A 21,213-nucleotide genomic window follows, 5' to 3' on the forward strand; every position below is an offset into this window, starting at 1 on the left:
TGAACGACATCTACCAATTTGGAACCACGATAAGAGTGTTCTGGCTGATTGGAGCTGTCTCGGACCTGGCTTATCGAAGAACAAGAGGCGGCTACAGCTGTTCAAAATCCCATAAGGATGGCCGACATGATAGACGATGGGCAGGGCTGCGAGTACGACTGTGTTATTAAACAAAATATGGATAAGGTCTTGGAGAAGCTCATGGCTCTGCAATATAGATATATTGCAGAGCCATGAGCCATAGATAACATCTTTGAGAAGAAGAATAGGAATTAAGAGAATTGAGAGAATTGGTGACCAGTGATAAAAATTAGACCAACTGTAAAAATTGGATGCAGTTGTTTGCACTCAACCCAAACATTCACCATCTTCACTCATGCGGCTATCCCACTGCCACCAGCTGAAGGCCTGCCAAAGTCGAAGCTGACTGGAACAACAAAAATTCTCCATGATAACAGGATGGTTGACAGAACTCTTTGTCCCTCCTTCAAGGCCACCTGGGTCCACTGGAGACTGTTGACCTTTGCTCAACCGGGTGTGGTGACACTTTCTGTGAGCTAAACATGGGATACACACAGACACACGCAGAAAACATGTACACTGATACTGATACGTACTATCACCCTCCCTCCCCCAAATCCAACGCTTCCTCCCATGCTTACCTCCCATCTGATGTGGACAGCGGAGCCGCTGGAGGCGCGATCGAAGATTGCAGCAGTCCCAGATCCAGCTGTACACACTGGAATATTCTCCCATGTTGCTTAATTTTGTTTTATTGTTTTATGGTCTAATGATGTCTGTGCATTCCAGATTATCCTTCTGTGTTACACATTTCAATGTTTTTTCCCCCTTGCTACCTAGCCTGACCTGTCTTCCCAGTGTGATGTTTGTGTATTGTATGTACGGTCGGCAAGGTCTGTCATCTAGAATAGTAAGAAAGTGTCACAGTTTGTGTTGACAGACCGTGGGGATGTGGAGAAGGAGGACCCAAAATGCAGGACTCTTCAGATGAAGCAGTGTCTTTATTTACAGTGTTGCAAATATGAACCACAATAAATTCCTGTGCGTCCCACACTCCTGTGCTGTGTTCGCTCTCATTGTCTGTGCTCTGAAACTCTGTTTTCTAGTTTCCATGCACCCGTGCTTGCTGCCCTCTCGTCTCCACACTTCTGCAGGAAGAACACAGCCGTAAATACTTCACACTATGGCAAACTCACACTAACTGACATCTAACTGGGAAACTGACAGGAAGTCTCACGCAACGATCCAGCATCGGAGAGAACTCAACCATACTCCTAAGTAGTTCTCCCGATGAAGCTTGACCAGCTGCACACACCTACACCCACAAACAAGAAAAACAAAGAAAAAACAAGGGACAGCAACACCAAATATACACATGTCCATAAACTATTCAAGAACCTTGGGTACCCAGACACAGGGTTCTTGATAAAAAGTAAAGTGTATTTATTAAGCGCTTTTCATAGACAGGCAGTCACAAAGCGCTGCACGGGATTCTTATCATTCTTATTTTCTGGTTTGTTTGTTTCTTCCCCTTCTCATCCAGTCTGTCTCTGTGTGCTGTGATTAGTGTCCTCATGTTTGTTTACCTCCTACCTCCTCAGTCATGTCTTTGTATCTGTTGGTGGTGGTGTTGCCACAGTATTCCTACACGCATTACTGTTTTTATTTACAGATGTGCAATATCTCCACATGCTGCTCCTCTTTCTCACTGTCTGCAGCCCGAATGTGTTTTCTCAGAGCATCTGAGTCACGTGATCGCACAGTAACGAATCAAAGCAAATCAGGAAGAAGGGGGCGGAGCAAAGTGTGTGCGCAGGACAGGAGTCGAGCAGAGAGAGCTGCTTTTGCATGAAACGGGAGTAAAGTAGTGAACTTAGAGGAGAGACAGAAACTAAAGTATCGATCATATACCACTACCAACGTCCTGATCGATATCTGCATCGATCTGCCCACCCTTGTCTCCTGGATCGTAGCTGAGATCAGCGTGAACCACGTGGGTCTCTGCTCCCTGATCTGTTTCCTGTGTTTGGAAAGAGTTCCGGCTTCATCACGGAGTTTCTCTCGGTTTGTGGGCTCATCTAAAGGTAAGCACCGAGCTAACTTTACTGTGAGTTCAGTTCATGTTGAGTTTAGCTCCTGAATGAGGTCTTCTGCTGCTCTCCTCGGTGTCTGTTCACAGTTTATTGTGAACACGTTGAGAGAAGAGTGAGAGAGTGTTTGGAGAAAAACACCAACTAATCATTAGCTCAGCATGCTGGGAGAAGTTGGAGCAGAAAAGTCTTTTCATTGTCCCTGCAGCTGTTTTTCTACGGCCTCATTTCCATTTAAGTGATAACAGCAAGGTGTGTGTGTGTGTGTGTGTGTGTGTCCGTGCTGCCGAGTCTCTTTTACTGTGTTTAAATTGCAGCTGCTAGAACACGGCTGTTCAACATCTATTCAGTCAGTCACGTTTATTTCACATCTACAGACACGCATTTCCACGTGTTACAGACAGTGTGTAGGTAGGGCGGTAAGCCTTGATCTTTTTTTGGTCTATAATTAGAATTTTAGTCTTTAATTTGTCAAATGCATCTTTCCTGGGTGATTTAAGATAATTTTGAGTCAACATTCAAGCTGCAGTCAGTAAATTCTGGGTAAAAATTTCCCTGAGTGTTCACTGATGGAGAGAATTTGTTCTTTAAAAAAAAAAAAATTAACACTTGAATTACTGACCCTTTTTTGCTGGTGCAAGTCCCTACTACCAGATTTACCAACCCTGCACAAATTTGAGTAAATTCCCTGAACCTAACATCTACTAACACCCTGCTGAGATTTTCACAGGCCTCCATTGTTCTCCTGCTTTTGTTGTGCAGATGTAACCCAGTGTTAATTTGGTTATCTGATATTGTGTGATATTCAGTATATATGTATATATCTATTTTGGGTGATCGGTTATAAAATGTTCTACAATTATTTAAATTTTTTTTTTTTTTTTTTTTTTGCTAGTGATTTGCGGTTGCTTTACGACAGTTGACTGTTCCATGTGTTATGTTCCATGTATATAATAAAGTAATTAACTTAAAAGTAAGTAATAAATTTTAAGGTGCTAATCGGGGATAAGCTGGAGAGCTCAACAATTAGCCGCAATGCTAAGCGGACGTTGGTAGCCAAGTCCGTTGGCCTGTCTCAGGGTCTGCATGCTTGAAGTACACGCACTACGCGTACTACGTACGGTGCGTACTAGAAGTACGAGAAGTGCGGAAGTGAGAGGCTTGTGAAATGGGACGGTCTAGCCTTCGTTGCGCTTTTCAGGTTGCCTAGCAACCATGATACTAACCGCGAGACACGTTACACACAGCAGTCAAAGGAGCTTGCAAAGAAAAGCGTCTGGACTTATTTAAGTTGCTTGAAGATGTTTCACCTCTCATCCGAGAAGCTTCTTCAGTTCTAAGGTCAAATGGTGGAGAGTCGGTGGTTTACGACACCAACTGTCTGCCATCTATAATCCAGTTTTGAGTTCCCTCCCCAGACGCCTTAACGCCCACTCACGTCCTGGGCCATCTGACCTCAGGAATTTGCATGATACGGGACAATGACGTCGGGAAATTTATCTTGCGCCTTCGGTAGGACTGATCTACAGACTTTGATTACCGCCTGCTGCACGTCCTGCATGTCCCTCTCGGCCAGACGGTAGAGCTTCAGATTCCAACGGCGTGAATAGCTCTCCAGGTGAGAGCTGGCGGGCCACAGACATCTCCGAAAACGTCCGAGGACATTTGGAAATATATGATATCTTGATAAATTAAGCAGATATTTGAAGCTTAAACAGCTACATCTCACTTGAAAATAACTTTGTGACCCAGAAAGAGTAATATTTAAAACTTTTTAGCCCTGCTCGTCCACCATTGCCGCATTTGAGTTTTGGACGAAATGCATTCTGGGATATTTCGCTGTACCAAGTCCACACAAGTCGCCACCGATGCATGCTCGATAAAACAGGCGGAGCGAGAACACATCCGAGACGTTTTTGCGTTCCCGGCTTGATGCGTACTTTGAATTGGAACAGTACTTGGTCTCCAACTGATGACGTATCACGAGTACACGAGAACGCAAGTACACATATTGAGACAGGCTCCAAGCTTGGGTGAGCTAGTGAGGAATATCTTCATCTGCAGTAGCCTTAAAAAGACTATTGTTCGTTCTCCTGCCAGAAGCCTCGCTTCTTTGCTGCCTTACTGCTGTGCTGTCTCGCTGGTGCCATTAAAGGATCGGCGGCTGCCAACCATTCCTCCGGACCTTGAGTATTTGGACCGAAGTACTTACACACATGTCCGCACTCAATGCCATACATTCTCTTTATTTTGCTGGCCAGCTATCGCGATTGTTTTTTTGTTTTGTTTTACATTCACAAAGACTATACAAAGACATTTTGGTTATTGTCAGACACTCTCTGATTACGGACTGAGGAGGTTGTAGTGTTACAACCCCAGGACTGAGGAAAAAAAAAAAAGACTCTCTACATAATCATCACATTATCACTTATATCTTGGTTAAGAGAAGTGGCCATTGATGAAAATATTCTTTTTTTCTCTTCTTGTCTTTGTTCATATTGCATTCCAGGAAAATTTTAAGTTGTTCAGGTGTAAACATCTGCACTCAGATATGGTTAAGTTTCCTTTGACGTATCAAAGTGTCAAGCTGATGTCTAAGAGGGTATGTTGAGAAGTGTTAAGGACGTTTGTGCTCCAGTCCATCAATCCTTTAAAGTGTTGGACACCAATGGTAAACTGCCATCAGACCCTAACGGAAAATTAGAATAGAATAGAATAGAATAGAATAGGATAGAATTCAAATTTATTGTCATTGCACATGCACAGGTACAGGGCAACGAAATGCAGTTTGCATCCATCCAGAAGTGCTTTAGTGATATAGATATATGACAGTATATATTAGCAATAATATAGATATGTAAGTATGTTACAGAAATGGGTCTATTATGGTATGTTATAATGTACACGGTATGAAGTATGTTATGAATATTCTATAACTATAAGTATGTACAGGCTGTAGTGAGTACAAGCTATGTACAGGCTATGAACAGGGTATAAATATGAAAAATAAAAAAAACTATACAGAAATCTGAGATATACAGTTATACAGAAATGTGAACTATGCAAGTTATAAACAGTTGTAGGATCAAAAATTATCGTATGATTATTTACACAGAACTATACAGTAGTGCAGTTAAGATAAGTGAGATATGTGGATAATTTCTACAGAGGTATATAAAGTGCTAGTGATTGTGAATGGTGGTTCAGTCCATGTTATTATTGTGTGTTTGAGGGTACGGTTGTCCATTGTGTGTGTGTGTAGGTGGTTGTGGGTGTGTGTATGTCCAGTCCATGAGTTTAACGTGGGTCAGATGTCAGGAGGCAGAGTTCAGGAGTCTGACAGCTGTGGGGAAGAAGCTGTTCCGGTACCTGGTGGTCTTAGTCCGGAGGCTCCTGTAGCGCCTCCTAGAGGGCAGGAGGGTGAAGAGTCTATGTGATGGGTGACTGGGGTCTTTGATGATTTTCCCAGCCCTTTTCAGACACCGCTTCCTGTATATGTCTTTTATGGCAGGAAGTGGTGCTCCGGCGATGCGCTGGGCAGTTTTTACGACCCTCTGCAACGCCTTCCGGTCCGAGGCAGAGCAGTTCCCGTACCAGACTGTTATACAGTTGGTCAGGATGCTCTCGATTGTACAGCGATAGAAGTTCACCAGGATGTCTGAGGACAGGTGGTTCTTCCTCAGAGTCCTCAAGAAGAAGAGGCGCTGGTGAGCCTTCTTGACCAGCTTGGAGCAGTTGGTCGTCCAGATGAGATCCTCGGAGATGTGGACTCCCAGGAACTTGAAGCTGCTCACACGCTCCACAGCTGTCCCCTTAATGTGGATGGGTGGATGTGGGTCAGCATTCCTCCTGTAGTCCACGATGAGCTCTCTGTGTTAAGCAGCAGGTTGTTTCTGTCGCACCACTCAGCCAGACGATCCACCTCCTCCCTGTAGGCGGCCTCATCATTGTCACTGATGAGGCCAATCACCGTGGTGTCATCTGCAAACTTAATGATGGTGTTGGAACCATCAGCAGGTCTGCAGTCGTGGGTGAAGAGGGAGTAGAGGAAAGGGCTCATCACACAGCCTTGTGGTACACCGGTGTTCATTGTGATTGTAGATGAGCAGTGGTTATCCAGCCGGACATGTTGGGGGCGGTTGGTCAGGAAGTCCAGTAACCATTTGCAGATGAGGGAACTGATGCCCAGGTCTGTCAGTTTTCAGATGAGTTGTGAGGGGTGGATTGTATTGAATGCTGAACTGAAGTCTATAAACAGCATTCTGGCGTATGTGTTGTTGTTGTCCAGGTGTGAGAGGACAGAGTGCAGTGCGATGGAGACTGCATCCTCTGTGCTCCTGTTCTGGCGGTATGCGAATTGGTGGGGGTCCAGGGTGGGGGGGAGACAGGATTTGAAGTGTGCTAGGACCAGCTGCTCTAAGCACTTAGTGATGATGGGGGTGAGTGCTACTGGGCGGTAGTCATTGAGGCAAGATGGGTTGGAGTTTTTGGGTATCGGGACGATGGAGGTGGATTTGAAGCAGGCCGGTACCACAGCGTGGGCCAAGGACAGGTTGAATATGTCTGTGAGCACTCCTGCAAGCTCCCCAGAACACGCTCTGAGAACACGCCCGGGGATGCCATCAGGACCTGCAGCCTTGTGGACATTGATCCTGCTCAGCACCGCTCCTACATCGGTGGGGGAGAGAGTCAGAGGTTGGTGGTCTGGCGTCATGTCTGTTTTGGTTGTGGTTGTTGGATTCCCTCGCTCAAAACGAGCATAAAAGTTGTTGAGCTCATTGAGGAAGGAGACATCAGAGGATGCGGGGGAGGGTTTGGTGGTCCTGTAGTCTGTAATGGTCTGGAGTCCTTGCCACATGCGTCGGGGGTTGGAGTTGGAGAAGTGTTCTTCTACCTTCTTTTTGTAGTGGTGTTTGGCTTTTTTGATACCCTTCTTTAGATTAGCCCTGGCTGTACTGTAGGCGTGTGCATCTCCTGACCTAAAGGCAGTGTTGCGGGCCTTCAGGAGGAGACGAACATCCCGGTTCATCCAAGGCTTCTGGTTGGGGTACATGGTGATCCGTTTCTGGGTGGTGACACTGTCTGTGGTTTCGGAGATGTAATCCAGTACAGATGAGGCGTACTGGTCCAGGTCTGTGTGGGTGAACATATTCCAGTCTGTGTTTTTAAATCTGTCCTGGAGCACTGCGTCTGTCCTCTCTGGCCACACTTTAATTGTCCTCACAGCAGGTTTCACATGTTGGATGAGTGGTGAATACCGAGGTGTGAGGAACAGGGAGAGATGGTCCGATTGTCCAATGTGGGGGAGGGGTGTTGCTTTGTAGGCTCCAGCCAGGTTGGAATACACATGGTCTAAAGTCTTGTCTCCTCTGGTGTGGCAGGAGACATGTTGGTGGAATCTGGGGAGGACTGTCTTTAAGTTGGTGTGGTTGAAGTCACCAGCAACAATAAAAGCAGCCTCGGGGTGTTTATTCTGGTGTTTGTTAATGGCTGCAGAAAGTTCTTTCATGGCCAACCTAGCATTAGCGTCGGGGGGTATATACACTGCAGTGAGTATGATCGAAGTGAGTTCTCTGGGGAGATAATAAGGTCTGCATTTGACCATTAAAAACTCTGCATTAGGTGAGCAGTGACTCTCAGTAGTAGTTTAGTTCATGCACCAAGCATTGTTAATATAAATGCACAAACCTCCACCTCCGGTCTTGCCGGAGTCATCTGCTAGCCTGTCGGCTCGGTGTGTGTGGCGTCCTGCTAACTCGATAGCATTGTCCGGGCAGCTGTTGTTCAACCATGTTTCGGTGAAAAACATGACATTTGAGTCCATAATCCGTCTGTTGTTGGTGATGGAGAGCCGTATCTCATCCATTTTGTTTGCCAGAGAACGGACATTGGCGAGGAAGATACTGGGTAAAGGCAGCCGGTGTGGTGTTAGCTTTAGCTTAGCCCGTAGCCCTCCGCGCCTACCTCACCTTTGTTTACGATCTCGGCGCCGTCTGCGTGCACTTCCGCCCGGCTGGGGAGAGTGGGCAGCCTCCGGTGTTCTGGAGATCTCTGGGATGAGTCGGAGATAGGCGATAAAACTGTTGGAGTTATGAGTCCAGATGTCCAGAAGCTCTTGTCTGCTGTAGGTCAGCAACGCACAGCAATTCTGGATGAATAATCCGGTCAAAAGTAGATAAAAAACCGCTAAATAGCAGATTCTGGAGAGACACTGAGCCTCGCGTTGTTCACGCGCTGCCATTACAGCGAAGATACAGCATCCTACCTCTTATGTATGCAACCTAATATGGAAGAAACATTTTATGAGCATACATACAAGCAATGGTTATGTACCTTTGCACAAATGACAATTTCAAAAGAATTAACTCTAACAGTCACTCATCCAAGTGACTTCTTCAGTCTCAGCTGACTGCAGGTTTCTCCAACCCTATAAACAGTACATTTGCACAATAACTAAAACTAGCCCACTGAATGAACAATGGGCTGAGGTCAGTTCCTTGATCATTAATATGCAAATTCTTATAACCATTGATCAAACACCACTGATCAATGGCCATGAGTACCATTGTTTCAGAGGGTGTCCGTTTTCCAAATTCAAACTGATAGCTGTTTCCACACCAGAGGGGCCTGAAAGCTGAAGACTCTGCCTCCCGTTCTACTTTTAAATACTGTAGGAACCACAAGTAAGCCTGTAGTGTGAGAGCAAAGTGCTCTAATGGGATAGTGCCTGATCAGTCAAGACTTTGTATGTAAATATGATGGCTTCAAATTTAATCCTGGGACACATGTTCTTCCCCGTTCTTGTTTCACTGTGATGTTACAAAGATCTGTTTTGTGTCCCAGCAGATCAGCAGGAGGAGGAGAGTCCGACGGAGCACCAGACGAACATTTTCAACCATTTGGACTCAGCTCAGCTGCTACAGTGGACAGAAATGTCATCAACACAAAAGGTGAAGAACCTATCACTTTTATTGAAACTGTGTGCACTTCATCAGCTGATGCTTGTTTGTCAAGATTGAAGAAGTTTATTGTCATTTTGTATGGTGTTACCCAGGCTGAAACAATATACCGTTTCTCACCAGCATATACAGTGCAATAATCAATAATCAATACAATTAGAAAAAAAAAGAAGATTAAAAAGCCAGTAATAAATCGCAACAATAAATAGGAGTAAATAACATAAAATCTAAATTAAAAAACAAACTCAAGTCCAAATGGTCACACTCATACACGTACCAGCAGTCCTTTCACAGAAGGGATAACTAAATAATGTAGTGCTTTGAGGTATGAGCCAAAAAGGGTGTGGTTTGTGTGTGTGAGCATGGATGCGCTTGTTTTTAAAAGGTTCCTTCATGTGATGATCTGCTAGAGGGTGTGGGGAGCCACAGCCCTGTTCTCCAGGGCATGAAGCAGGTATAAAGGAGATCAAAACTCCAGACATCAAGAGACCCCCTGAACATAAGAGACCAAGGAAGACCAACAGAGGGGCAGCCGTGCCACTATTCCAGAAAGAGCTGGGGAGAGCCCCAGATAAGGGGTCACTCAGCAGCTGCGGAGCAGAAGCCTGTTGCAGTGACGTGCCCGTGAGCTCCGCTGGCAGCCAGCTGTGCCAGAGTGACCGAGCCCCAGGCCAAGAGGCCGAGGGCACCTCACCCACAAAGTGGCCCGAATGAGCCCCAGGCTCCAGGCCCCGACAAGCAACCACCAAGGAGTGAGCCGGTGGGTACCCGGACGCACATCCCCAGACACAAAGAACCACCAATGCACCGATGTCTGAGGGTGTCTGCCACTGGCAGGAGAAGTGGTGGGGGGAGATAGGCCTCCATACCTTGGAGGGCCAGGCCTCCATACCTTGGAGGGCCAGGCCTCCATACCTTGGAGGGCCAGGCCTCCATACCTTGGAGGGCCAGGCCTCCATACCTTGGAGGGCCAGGCCTCCATACCTTGGAGGGCCAGGCCTCCATACCTTGGAGGGCCTGAGATGTCCCTAGAGAGGTGGCGTCTGATACCCTGACATATTGACAGACATACAGGCACACACAGATACAAACGTCCATTCCCACCCTCATGCTCTCATATGCAATTACTCAACACTCACCCAACGTGGAGACAGACATAAAGAGACACTGTACACACAATCACACTCTCCAAGCGTACTCTAAGCCCCACGTCTAGGTACCCTTGCCCCTGGAGGGGGAAACTGCACCCAGACCCAGGTAGTGTTACCCTTTCCCCTGGGGTGGAGAGAAGCAGACCGCCCTGACTCCGCAGCAGCAGGGAGGCCCCACATTCCAGACCTCAGTGGGACGGCCAACTCCTCCTCCCAGCCCCCCCGCTCCAACAGGCCGCAGGGGGTGTGTGGAGACTCCAAACCTCCCTCCGCCCGCTCATATGTAGTGTTGCTGTATGTGTGTTCTAAGGTGCATTTAAAACCCAGGAGGGCATGGAGCTACCTGCCAGAGAGCAGCAGGTAAGCGCATAGCCCCTCCTGATAGCCCTCGATGTCTACATGTATTTAAAATTGAGAGGTGGGAAACGACGCCAGGGGTGAGGTTGTACACCCTGATGGTCTTTTGGATTCCGTGTAGCGTGCCCACCCCCAAGATCCTATATGTATGTGTTATGAGAGTGTGAGTAATGTGGATATCTAAGTTGTGGGATGAAATTGAGGCACCGGCAGCCAGAAGGGAACAGAGGGGGGGATGCCTCCCCTGCACCCTGGTGACACACCTTTACCCCAAGGCCCTGCATGTGTGGGTGATTGTGGTGGAGCGGGAAGAGGGAGGCAGCTGGAGATGGGGAGGGAAGGAAGGGAGGGGCACGTGGATATAATTGTCCGGTGAATTGGTTTGGCAGTGTGAGCAGTTGTTGGTAGACGTAAAGCCCATCTTGAACATCCAATGACCTGTATAGTGCACTCTATGTAGTGTTTTGTATTGAATTAAATGAAGACTGGGATTTCTAATTAAATGAAAGGCTTTTAAGCATATCTGAGACCAGAAGTTTTGGTCTAAGTTAACTGATAAATCCGCTTCCCATTTTGCAATAGGAAGTGATATTGATTCATCTGTTTTAGAAAACATTCTGTATATTTTGGAAAGTAATTTTGGGGTTTTAAGAGTAAGAAATTGTACCACATTTGGTGGTGTTTGTAGTTCAACTTGACCCGATTAAAATTTATTTTTCATTATGGATTTAATTTGTTGATATTCTAAAAATCTTTTCTTGTTGATCCCATATTGTGTAACTAGTCTGTCAAATGGAATAAATTCTCTACCTTCTAATATATGTTCTAAATATTTGATTCCTTTACCATTCCAACCTGGAAAGTTTATCATATTATTGTTTTGTAATATGTCAGGGTTGTTCCAGATAGGTGTACGTTTGCATGGGATTAATGAAGACTCCGTGAATTTTAGAAACTCCCACCATGCTGTCAGAGTAGAGCTGACGCTTTTGAAGCATTCATGTTGTTGGATGTTTGAGCTGATAAATGGTAGGTCTGAAATCTCTAGATTATTGCAAAGTGCATGTTCTACATCTAGCCAAGGTTCATCTAAGAGAGTATATTTTAGCCATCCTGAGATAAATTGAAGCCTGTTGGCTAAGAAGTAGTGCTGAAAGTTAGGTAATTCTAATCCTCCTTTATCCTTGGTCTTTTGTAGTGTTTTTAAGCTTATACGTGGTGGTTTATTTTTCCAAAGGAATTTGAACATATATGAATCTAGAGATCTGAACCAATCTTGTGGCGGTTTAGTTGGGTCATTGAGAATAAATAATTTATTTTTGGTAAGACCATCATTTTTATAGCGGTAACCCTTCCCATGAGTGATATGGGTAGACATTTACATCTAGCCAGATCGCCTTCTACTTTCTTTAAAAGTGGGATATGGTTTAATTTAGTTAGATCTGCAAGCTTGGGAGAAACATTAATACCTAAATATTTTATATTTCCCGATTGCAGTGTTGTAGAAGAAGAATTATGGAAGGAGCAATTAATCGGAAGGACTGTAGATTTTGACCAGTTAATTGAGTAATCTGATATTCTTGCAAAAAGAGTTTATCAATTCAATCACCCCAGAGATATTAGTTTGTGAGTTTTGGAGAAAAAGTAACACATCATCTGCATAAAGGCTGATTTTATGTTCCACGTTCTTGCATTTTATGCCCTTAATTACTGAATTCTGTCTAATTGCTGCTGCTAGTGGTTCAATAAAAATTGCAAACAGTGAAGGGGAGAGTGGGCATCCCTGCCTGGTGCCCCTCAGGAGACAGAAGCTGGAGAATGTTTGGTCATTTGTTTTGACACAAGCTGTTGGGAATTGTATAATATTTTTAACCAGTTAATGAAAGAGGTTCCAAAACCAAATTTGTGTAAAGTTGCAAATAGAAATTTCCAGTTAACTTTGTCAAATGCTTTTTCTGCATCTAAAGAAAATATTGTAGTTTCAAGGTTTTTACTGTATGAACAGTCTATCAAATTAAGTAATCTACGTGTATTTGTTGATGAGTGCCTACCTTTTATGAAACCAGTTTGGTCAGGATGAAGTGAGTGAATAGGGAAAGGGTGTAGCGCAGCGGTCTTCAACCTTTTTTGCGCCACGGACCGGTTTATGCCCGACAATATTTTTCACGGACCGGCCTTTAAGATGTCACGGATAAATACAACAAAATAAAACTAGTACAGGTACCAAAAAAAGAAGATTCATTCCAGTTTATTACCAGTCCGAGGCCCGGGGGTTGGGGACTGCTGGTGTAGCAGATTCTTATTTGGTGTGAATTTAATACAGCCACGGAGTGATGACGGGGTCACGGTAAAGCTGTCCATCCACATAGAGCCGGTCCACAGCGATGACAGCGTGGGAGCCCTTCTGGATGAAGCCACGTCAGATTGGGAAGAGGACCCTGCGTCGTTCCAGGATCTCTTTTGGGAACTGCCGATGCTTTGATTTCTAAAAGTAGCTGGTGATTGTACACACGTAGACCAAGGGCGTTTTGGGCTAACATAGAAAAGGATAAAGCTAGTAAAAGCCAAAGCAAAGCTAGCAGAGTTGACTGACGCAATGTCAACAGACGTGTCACCGTGCATACTGCTGCCGCCGTCTTGCCCCCAAAATTAGCGCCCCCCCCCCCCCTTTTCAGCCTTCGCACCAACAGGGGCAGTAAATGGAGCTAACTAGGAGCAGCTGTGTTCTACCAAGTGTATTGACTGAAAAGGAACTACTTCAACCTTTGGTTTAAAACTAGTGTTAATGGAGGAAGTTTGAAGGTTGAGTGTGTTCCACGACTGCATTTCACTCACTGCCTCTGTTTGTATCTCTGTCACTCCAGGACCAAAATGGAACGAGACGTCAGCGCTCTCCGGAGGCCGACAAACCTCGCAGAAGAAAGGGACAGAAAAAATACAGCTGTGATGAGTGTGGGAAGGATTTTACTAAGGCTGGAACCTTAAAAATACACCAACTCATCCACAGTGAAGTTAAACCATACAGCTGTGATGAGTGTGGAAAGGACTTTACTTATGCTGGAAGCTTGAAAAGACACGAACTCATCCACAGTGGAGTTAAAGCATACAGCTGTGATGAGTGTGGAAAGTCATTTACCCTGGCTGAACACCTAAAATCACACAAACCTGTTCACAGTGGAGTTAAAGCGTACAGCTGTGACTTGTGTGGAAGGTCTTTTACCCATGCTGGAAGCTTAAAAAGACACCAACTTCTCCACAATGGAGTTAAAGCATACAACTGTGAGTTGTGTGGACAGTCTTTTACCCTGGCTGGACACTTAAAAACACATCAACTCATACACAGTGGAGTTAAACCGTACAGCTGTGGTTTGTGTGGACAGTCTTTTACCCATCCTGGAAGCTTAAAAGCACACCAACTCACACACAGCGGAGTTAAACCGTACAGCTGTGGTTTGTGTGGAAAGTCTTTTACCCAGGCTGCACACTTAAAAAGACACCAACTCATACACAGTGGAGTTAAACCGTACAGCTGTGACTTGTGTGGACAGTCTTTTACCCGGGTTGGAAACTTAAAAAGACACCAAGTCATACACAGTGGAGTTAAACCATACAGCTGTGGTTTTTGTGGACAGTGTTTTACCCATCCTGGAAACTTAAAACAACACCAACTCATCCACAGTGGAGTTCAAGCGTACAGCTGTGACTTGTGTGGAAAGTCTTTTACCCGGGCTGGAAACTTAAAAAGACACCAATTCATACACAGTGGAGTTAAACCGTACAGCTGTGACTTGTGTGGACAGTCTTTTACCCGGGCTGGAAACTTAAAAGCACACCAACTTGTCCACAGTGGAGTTAAAGCATACAGCTCTGATCAGTGTGATGAAGCTTTTACTCATAGTAGCAGCCTACAGAATCATCAAGTTTCCCACTCTGGATTCAAGGCGTACAGCTGTCACATTTGTGGAAAAACCTTCCGCTGGCCAGGCAATCGAAATATTCACCTACGCCTTCACACCAAAATTGATGTTTGCTGCTGTGATCAGTGTGGCAAAATTTGTGTGACATACAAAAACTTAGAGCAGCACATGTTTAGCCACACTGAGGAGAGACCTTATAAATGTGACCTGTGTGAGAAGACTTTTAAATCTCCACATTACCTCAAATCACATCAAAAGATTCACAGCAGAAAGAAACTCTAAAAGTGCAGTTACTGTGAGGTATGTATTTTTCTTTTTACAATTATTTCGAAGTATTACGTGAATGAAATTTAATTTCAAAGCTTAAATGAGACATGAAAACTTCACATACAGAATATTGAGTAACAGCTGACACAAATCTCCTGAAACTTTCCTGATATTGGAAAAACGTAAAGTTTTAAAAGCTTCTCTCATTTCTAACATTCACACTCCAATGGATGCATCGGAGAGCAGCTTGGGGTTAGTATCTTTTGATATGCAGAGTAGAGCATCCAGGGGTTTAAACCACCAATCTTCCCATTAAGTAGATTACCTCCAAATTAAGAGTTATTGTAACCCAGTAAGCTGAGTGTTATAATGTAAAAAGTAAAATGTGGACGTTGACAGAGCTGCTCTTTATTTCAGGCGACGTTCAGGATAAAAATGTTGAAGGAATTGCCTTACCTTCACTGTCTTTTATGTCTTTGTTTAGAAGCAGAGCGACACAGATGGATCCCGTTCTCAACCCTGTCGTCACTGTGGTGGTGGGAAGGAGTTTCGCTGTGACCTTTGTGGAAAAACTTTCAGTCATGTAAAGAGCCTAAAAATACATTAACGCAGACACACTGGAGACGAAATGAACTACTGCAAAGAATGTGGGAGAGGTTTCCCCACATCAAGTGCATTAAAACAACATGAACTCTGTCACCGTGGGGTAAAAAAGCATGTCTGTGACCAGTGTGGGTCATCCTTCATCAGTGCAGCTAATCTTAAAGAGCATAAGAGTCCACACAGGAGAGAAACCATACAAGTGCAGACACTGTGACCAAAGCTTCTCACAGTCAGATATTCGTAACCTTCATGAAGATACACACATGGAAGAGAACTTCAGCTGTGACCAGTGTGACAAGAGCTTCAAGAATCTCAGCTCATACTCTTCTCACAAACGATCCCACTCTGTAAATAAACTGTTTCACTGTTACCAATGTGCAGAAACATTCACTTCATTATCTACTCTGTGCAAACATCAGCGTGATCATGCTGGACTGAAATCAATGGATCACAATGGATCTGAAGAGACAGAAAGATCCTCTTCTGGTTTCAGGGTCAGACTTAAAAACCTTGAGATCAGGCTCCACAGAGTTCAGCTGGAGTCTCCTGTAAAGGATGTCACACTTGAATCTGATGAGCTAGCTCTGCTTTCTGGAGCTGCAGTGAATAATCCTAAATGTTACAGTTAGGAAACTACAAGTATAGATATGTACATCAAGTTTATCTTTTAGTTTTTTTCCTTTGGATATTTTTACAATGGTAAACAGTAGTGGTAGGACTGTGCGATATGACCAAAATCTCATATCCCATTATAAGACATCTTTTGTGCGGACAACGATATAAATCACAAAAATTTAACATTTTCGGTAAATTCTGTGAATCTCGGGCAGCTCGACTTGCGTGACGTGTTTCCAGCTGGGTGTCATGTACCTGGAGTCGAGTGTTTTAACAGATGCATGAAATTATACATTTTTAGACAGAAGTTGTAATGGCTGCCATTTTCTTTGTGAGTATTTATTACACGGCGTGCTGCGGGGAAAAGCCTGTTCTAACGTTTCAGTATAAGGTTTATTTTTTAGCACCCGATGGCTCCTTTCTGCTTCTCGTCCGTAAACACTCTTCATACTCTTTCACGGGATTCAGTTTATTTTGAAAAGTCTCAACAGGATCTTGAGCTTTATTGTGAAAGGTTTTGTGCAAAACAAACAAGCGGACTAAGGACAGCGCTAGTAAGTACTAGAGATGGACCGATCCAATATTACGTATCGGTCAAATACTGACCTAAAGTACTGGATCGGATATCGGAGAGAGAAATAAAAAATGTAATCCGATCCATTAAATATCTAAAAAGCACCTCACAAAACTTGCAACACGGCATAACTCGGCTCATAACCGTTGCACATCGGAGCTGTATGCGTCACGTGATAGAGCAGCTGTGGCGTGGGAGACCTGTCAGCGGTCTGATTGAGCATTTGGAGCCTCGCTACCAAACCGTCATTTCAGCTATCCCAGAGAGAAGTAAAGCGAGTGTGTAAGTTCATCTCTGAATGTTTGTAAAGCATTCCAGCGTTAAGCTTAACAACCGATATATGGAGCAACTGCCTCTCTCTCTCTCTCCCTCTCCTGCTGCTACTTCAATCGTGAAACTGATTAATGATCAGCTGATCGGCTTTTCTCTCTTGTTTGTTTTTGGCCCACTTCGCGCCAGAAAGAGGAAACCAGCGGCTGAACAACAGCAGCACGTTTAAGCTTGATAAGCTGTTGTTAGAATTTATTTAATATTACTTTCTACACCAGGATCCTTTTCTAGCTGACGGCTGGTAACTGTGCAGGGGCGGATCTAGCAAAGTGTAGCCAGGGGGGCCAATAGGGCATGAACAGGGAAAAGGGGGCACAAAGACATACTTTTCTTTCTTATTCTCATTTAAAATGTCTCGCGTTTAATAAATAATTATCTGAGTCTTACACCCAAAGTTTTAATCTGATGTAAAATGTATAGAAGTCCATTACTGTATATAGTAACTATTAAGTCTAATATACCCTAGTAAGCTATAGTACTTTTTCCTTTGGGAACCATCTGTGCAGTCTGCAGTTCTGTAGAAGAAAGATGTTGAATCTATTTAACTATTGTTGAAAAATAATTAATTTCTGTACATTTTTTTTCACACTGCATCAAATTAAAGTTGATTACGTTGATTAAGCATCATGAGGTGGAGGGTGGTTCCCTATTATTTTTTTTTAAATTATTTTTGCTGGGAGTTTGCCATCCTATTAGTTAGGTTGCTTAAAATACCAGAATAGGGAGGATGGAGCTGGTTTAAGGTTATTAGATTGATCAGTTTTGCTGAACTATGAAATATTTTGGGTGCAGTGTATTTATTGCATACAGGCATAACAGAATAGCTTTAGTAGTTTTTTTTTTTTTAAACTAGAGTTTGAACTTATACAAAATGCAGCAAGATATTAAAAAACAGTTTATTGATTAAAAAACACACTATATCGGATTTATATCTGTATCCGCTGATATCCAAATTTATGATATCAGCATCGGACATAAAAAAAAGTGGTATCGTGCCATCTCTAGTAAGTACTCTCTGCTTATGACCCAAAAAACAAAAACCCACAAAAAAACAGAGGAAGTTTTAGGAGTGACGGCGAGAGAGAGAGACAGCAGAAAAACAGAGAGAGCGAGTTCTGAACAACTCAGAACAACGAGTCCTCAGAACAAATAAAATCAATATTCGAACCCAAAGTAAAAACAAGATCCAGTGTGTGTCCTTTGTTATGTGTGGGGCCTGACACATGCTGCGTAAAATGAAAATAAACCATAATGTTGATAAAACTTCTGGCAAAGAGGTTGGAGTCATCATCAACATGTAGGTTGATCAACATGTAGGTTAAAATCCCCAAACTGTTCCCACAAAATTGGGAGCATGAAAATGTCTGCTGAGCTGGAAGCAGCAGCCGGAAAGCTGTAGAAGCCCAGAAGTGGAATGTGGAAGTTAATAAACACACTTGTCCTGTAAAAAAAAAAAAAAGGACAGGAAGTAGCTGAACTCCAACAAAAATAAGCTGTTTGGGCCAGCTGGACGATTCACTACAGCACAATAAAAAGGATCCTTATTTCCGGCAGAAAATATCCAGTTTTCACTGAGTGGCAGTTGAAACGGCCCTGAAATGCCGCAGCGAGACCTCCCCCACGACCAGATCCCTGAGGCTGGCTGATGAAGGAATAGACATTCGGGCACAGTTCAATGAGGGACGAATAGTCCAAGTCCCGCTGCCAGGTCTCAGTCAGAAATAAGAAGTCCAGTTTTTTTAGAAGATATAAAATCGTTAAGCATGAACGACTTATTAGTCAGTGATCGGGCATTAAAAAGCACCATGTTCAGCGGGGTGGAAGGATCATTTTTAGCAGAGGCTCGAATTATTGGACGTAAATACTCACCAGTGGTGAGAATACACCTCCCTATCTCCTTCCCTTTTGTTTTCATGCTGATATCAGCTTTAACCAACACAATAAAGTCTCTTTTTATTGTTGTGTAGTGTGAGATTATTATATTATGTTATGCCATATTATACCCCTAATTAAAGATTGTGAAAATATTATGTAGTTTTAGTTTCCATTATTCTCATGACTTAGAAGAAGGTGATAACTATTACATTTATTAAACTGATTTGTACTTCATTAGACTGCTGACTTATTGTGAATGGATGATGTTGTTTTATGATGCATGTTACTGCTGCGTTATAAGAAATATTGTTTTCAGAGAGTCATGGCCTTATTTGTCTGATTAGAAAAGAACAGAACATACTGCACAGGAAGCCAAGGTCATAACTTAGGCTCACTGAGAGAGAGAAAGAATGTGGATGTTTAGGTTTTATGACTTTGGAGGGGGGCTGAAGCTATAAGAATGTGAGAAACGCTCAGACACTTGGAGATCAGGCGGAGACCCTCCCGTGCTCATCTCCCCTCCGGGTGGTTTATGCTCAAAAGTGTTGTATGGAATAATGAGAATTGTATGGAATAAAATGATTGTTGATTGTGCATTTATGTGTTGTCCTTCCTTCAGCCCAAAGATGAAAGAATTGGGAGAATTTAACAGAACACGGTTTTATCACACGCAAGGCCATGGAAGCTCTCCTATCTGAAACTGTGTTCTGTGAGCAATATACCTTCAACTCTCCCTAATTGACTATGTGCATGTTAGCATATGCTACTTCCGGTGCGGAAACTCCTGTGGGGAGCTTTGTTTCCGGTGTCCTATTCGCGCCTGGTTTACGGTCCAAAACAAGTTAAGCAAATGAATGAATCAAGCGGCGATTTACATTTCTATAGATGTCTTGGGCATTTACCCAATATATCTGTAAATGATGTTCATCGACTTGTCGATATTTTCCCCTGCACCTCAGGGCAAAAGAGAAAAGAGATTCAAATGTTATATTTAAAATATATAAAATAACCAGCGATAGGTGAAATCAAGTAGCCAATTTTATTTTTTGACGGTGCAAAACGTTTCGTGGACATCGTGGACATACAGCACTGCACTTCAGAGTCACACTGCTAGTGATCGATGCAGCGATTCTGTACTGTACAGGAGAGACGTCACGGAGGAGATCGTCTGCAGCGATCAGGACACAATGTGACGTAAAAAAAATAAGCCTGCAAACTTGCACTAAAAAACCTGCGAAACAGCGAGGTGAAAGGTGAACCGCGTTATTAGCGAGGGACCGCTGTAATTTTGAAGGTAAGTCACAACATACCCTTTGTAAATACTAATGTATAGAAACCGTTACCAGCAATCGTTCATTTTTGTGTGGCTTTTCTCACGGTTTGTTAACATGCTGTGTAGGTGTGTACTTGACTAGCTGATATCGACATAACAGGAAACATCTGGTTTGACTATTGTTCACCTGTAGTTTGAATGCTGAACATTTGCCTGTTTAAATCATGAGACCAGTCACTATACAGAGATGAGCTTCTGAATGTGGACGATGTGTCTTCTGCTGCAGTTCTGCTTGTGTTGAGTGATGTAAACAACTGATCGATCTAAACTCTTTAAACGTCAAAATTGATCATTAGATTTTTTATGACACAACAGTGGTGAGTGTTCCCACCTTCTGCTCTTTGTAACTTAACGTGATCTTTCCGTTTTCGAGTTTTGGACATGATTGTGCAGTATATTTTCGCAGTAGCGATTGACCGCAAAGTAAAGCTACCGGAAATGTACAACCCCACATCCGGTCTCAAACCAGGAAGTTAGCATTTTCTCGTGCACAGGGTCAATAAGGGCATGCTGTCGGTTTCATAGCATTTATCAATTTTTACACACCAAGTTGACAACATCACTCTCTCACTCTCTGTGGGCAGAGCAAGAAGAAGGCTTCCATATCCTGGATTTCTCCAAACATGATCCGAAGCCTCGGCGCAGTGCGGCCCATCCCTCATCTAAAGGTAAGCACCGAGCTAATGAGGTCTTCTGCTGCTCTCCTCGGTGTCTGTTCACAGTTTATTGTCACCACGTTGAGAGAAGAGTGAGAGTGTTTGGAGAAAATCACCAACTAATCATTAGCTCAGCATGCTGGGAGAAGTTGAGCATTTGCTCGCAGAAATTTGGAGCAGAAAAGTCTTTTCATTGTTCCTGCAGCTGTTTTTCTGCATGCACCAAACCTCTACGGCCTCATTTCTATTTGAAGTGATAACAGGAAATCTGATCTGATCTACAGCTGCACCCTATCATCTAAACAAACTTGAGCATATTTTATTTTAGTCATTGTTTTCTTCTACTTGCAGTACAGAAAAGATCAACATAAGTAATCAGTTGGCAGTAGGGTGAATCTGTGATTAATTCGTGTGGTCTGAACTTCTTCTTCTTTGATTGGGTGACAGCAGTTGAAAGTAATTGGA

At 43.6% G+C, this 21,213-nt stretch overlaps 1 protein-coding gene across 1 annotated transcript; it reads left to right on the forward strand.

The window, feature by feature from the left end:
- Positions 1-1,820: 1,820 nt before the first annotated feature.
- LOC102800135 (uncharacterized) lies at positions 1,821-19,343 on the forward strand. Its single transcript, XM_087846609.1, has 4 exons — positions 1,821-2,105; positions 8,958-9,061; positions 13,443-14,795; positions 15,247-19,343. Exons 2-3 carry the CDS (start codon positions 9,044-9,046, stop codon positions 14,775-14,777), a joined length of 1,353 nt encoding a protein of 450 aa, XP_087702735.1. The 5' UTR covers positions 1,821-2,105; positions 8,958-9,043; the 3' UTR covers positions 14,778-14,795; positions 15,247-19,343.
- Positions 19,344-21,213: the final 1,870 nt, after the last annotated feature.

The sequence above is a fragment of the Neolamprologus brichardi genome, chromosome 9 (genome assembly GCF_056152115.1).
Source record: "Neolamprologus brichardi isolate AB-2024 chromosome 9, ASM5615211v1, whole genome shotgun sequence".
Taxonomy (NCBI): Eukaryota; Metazoa; Chordata; class Actinopteri; order Cichliformes; family Cichlidae; genus Neolamprologus; species Neolamprologus brichardi.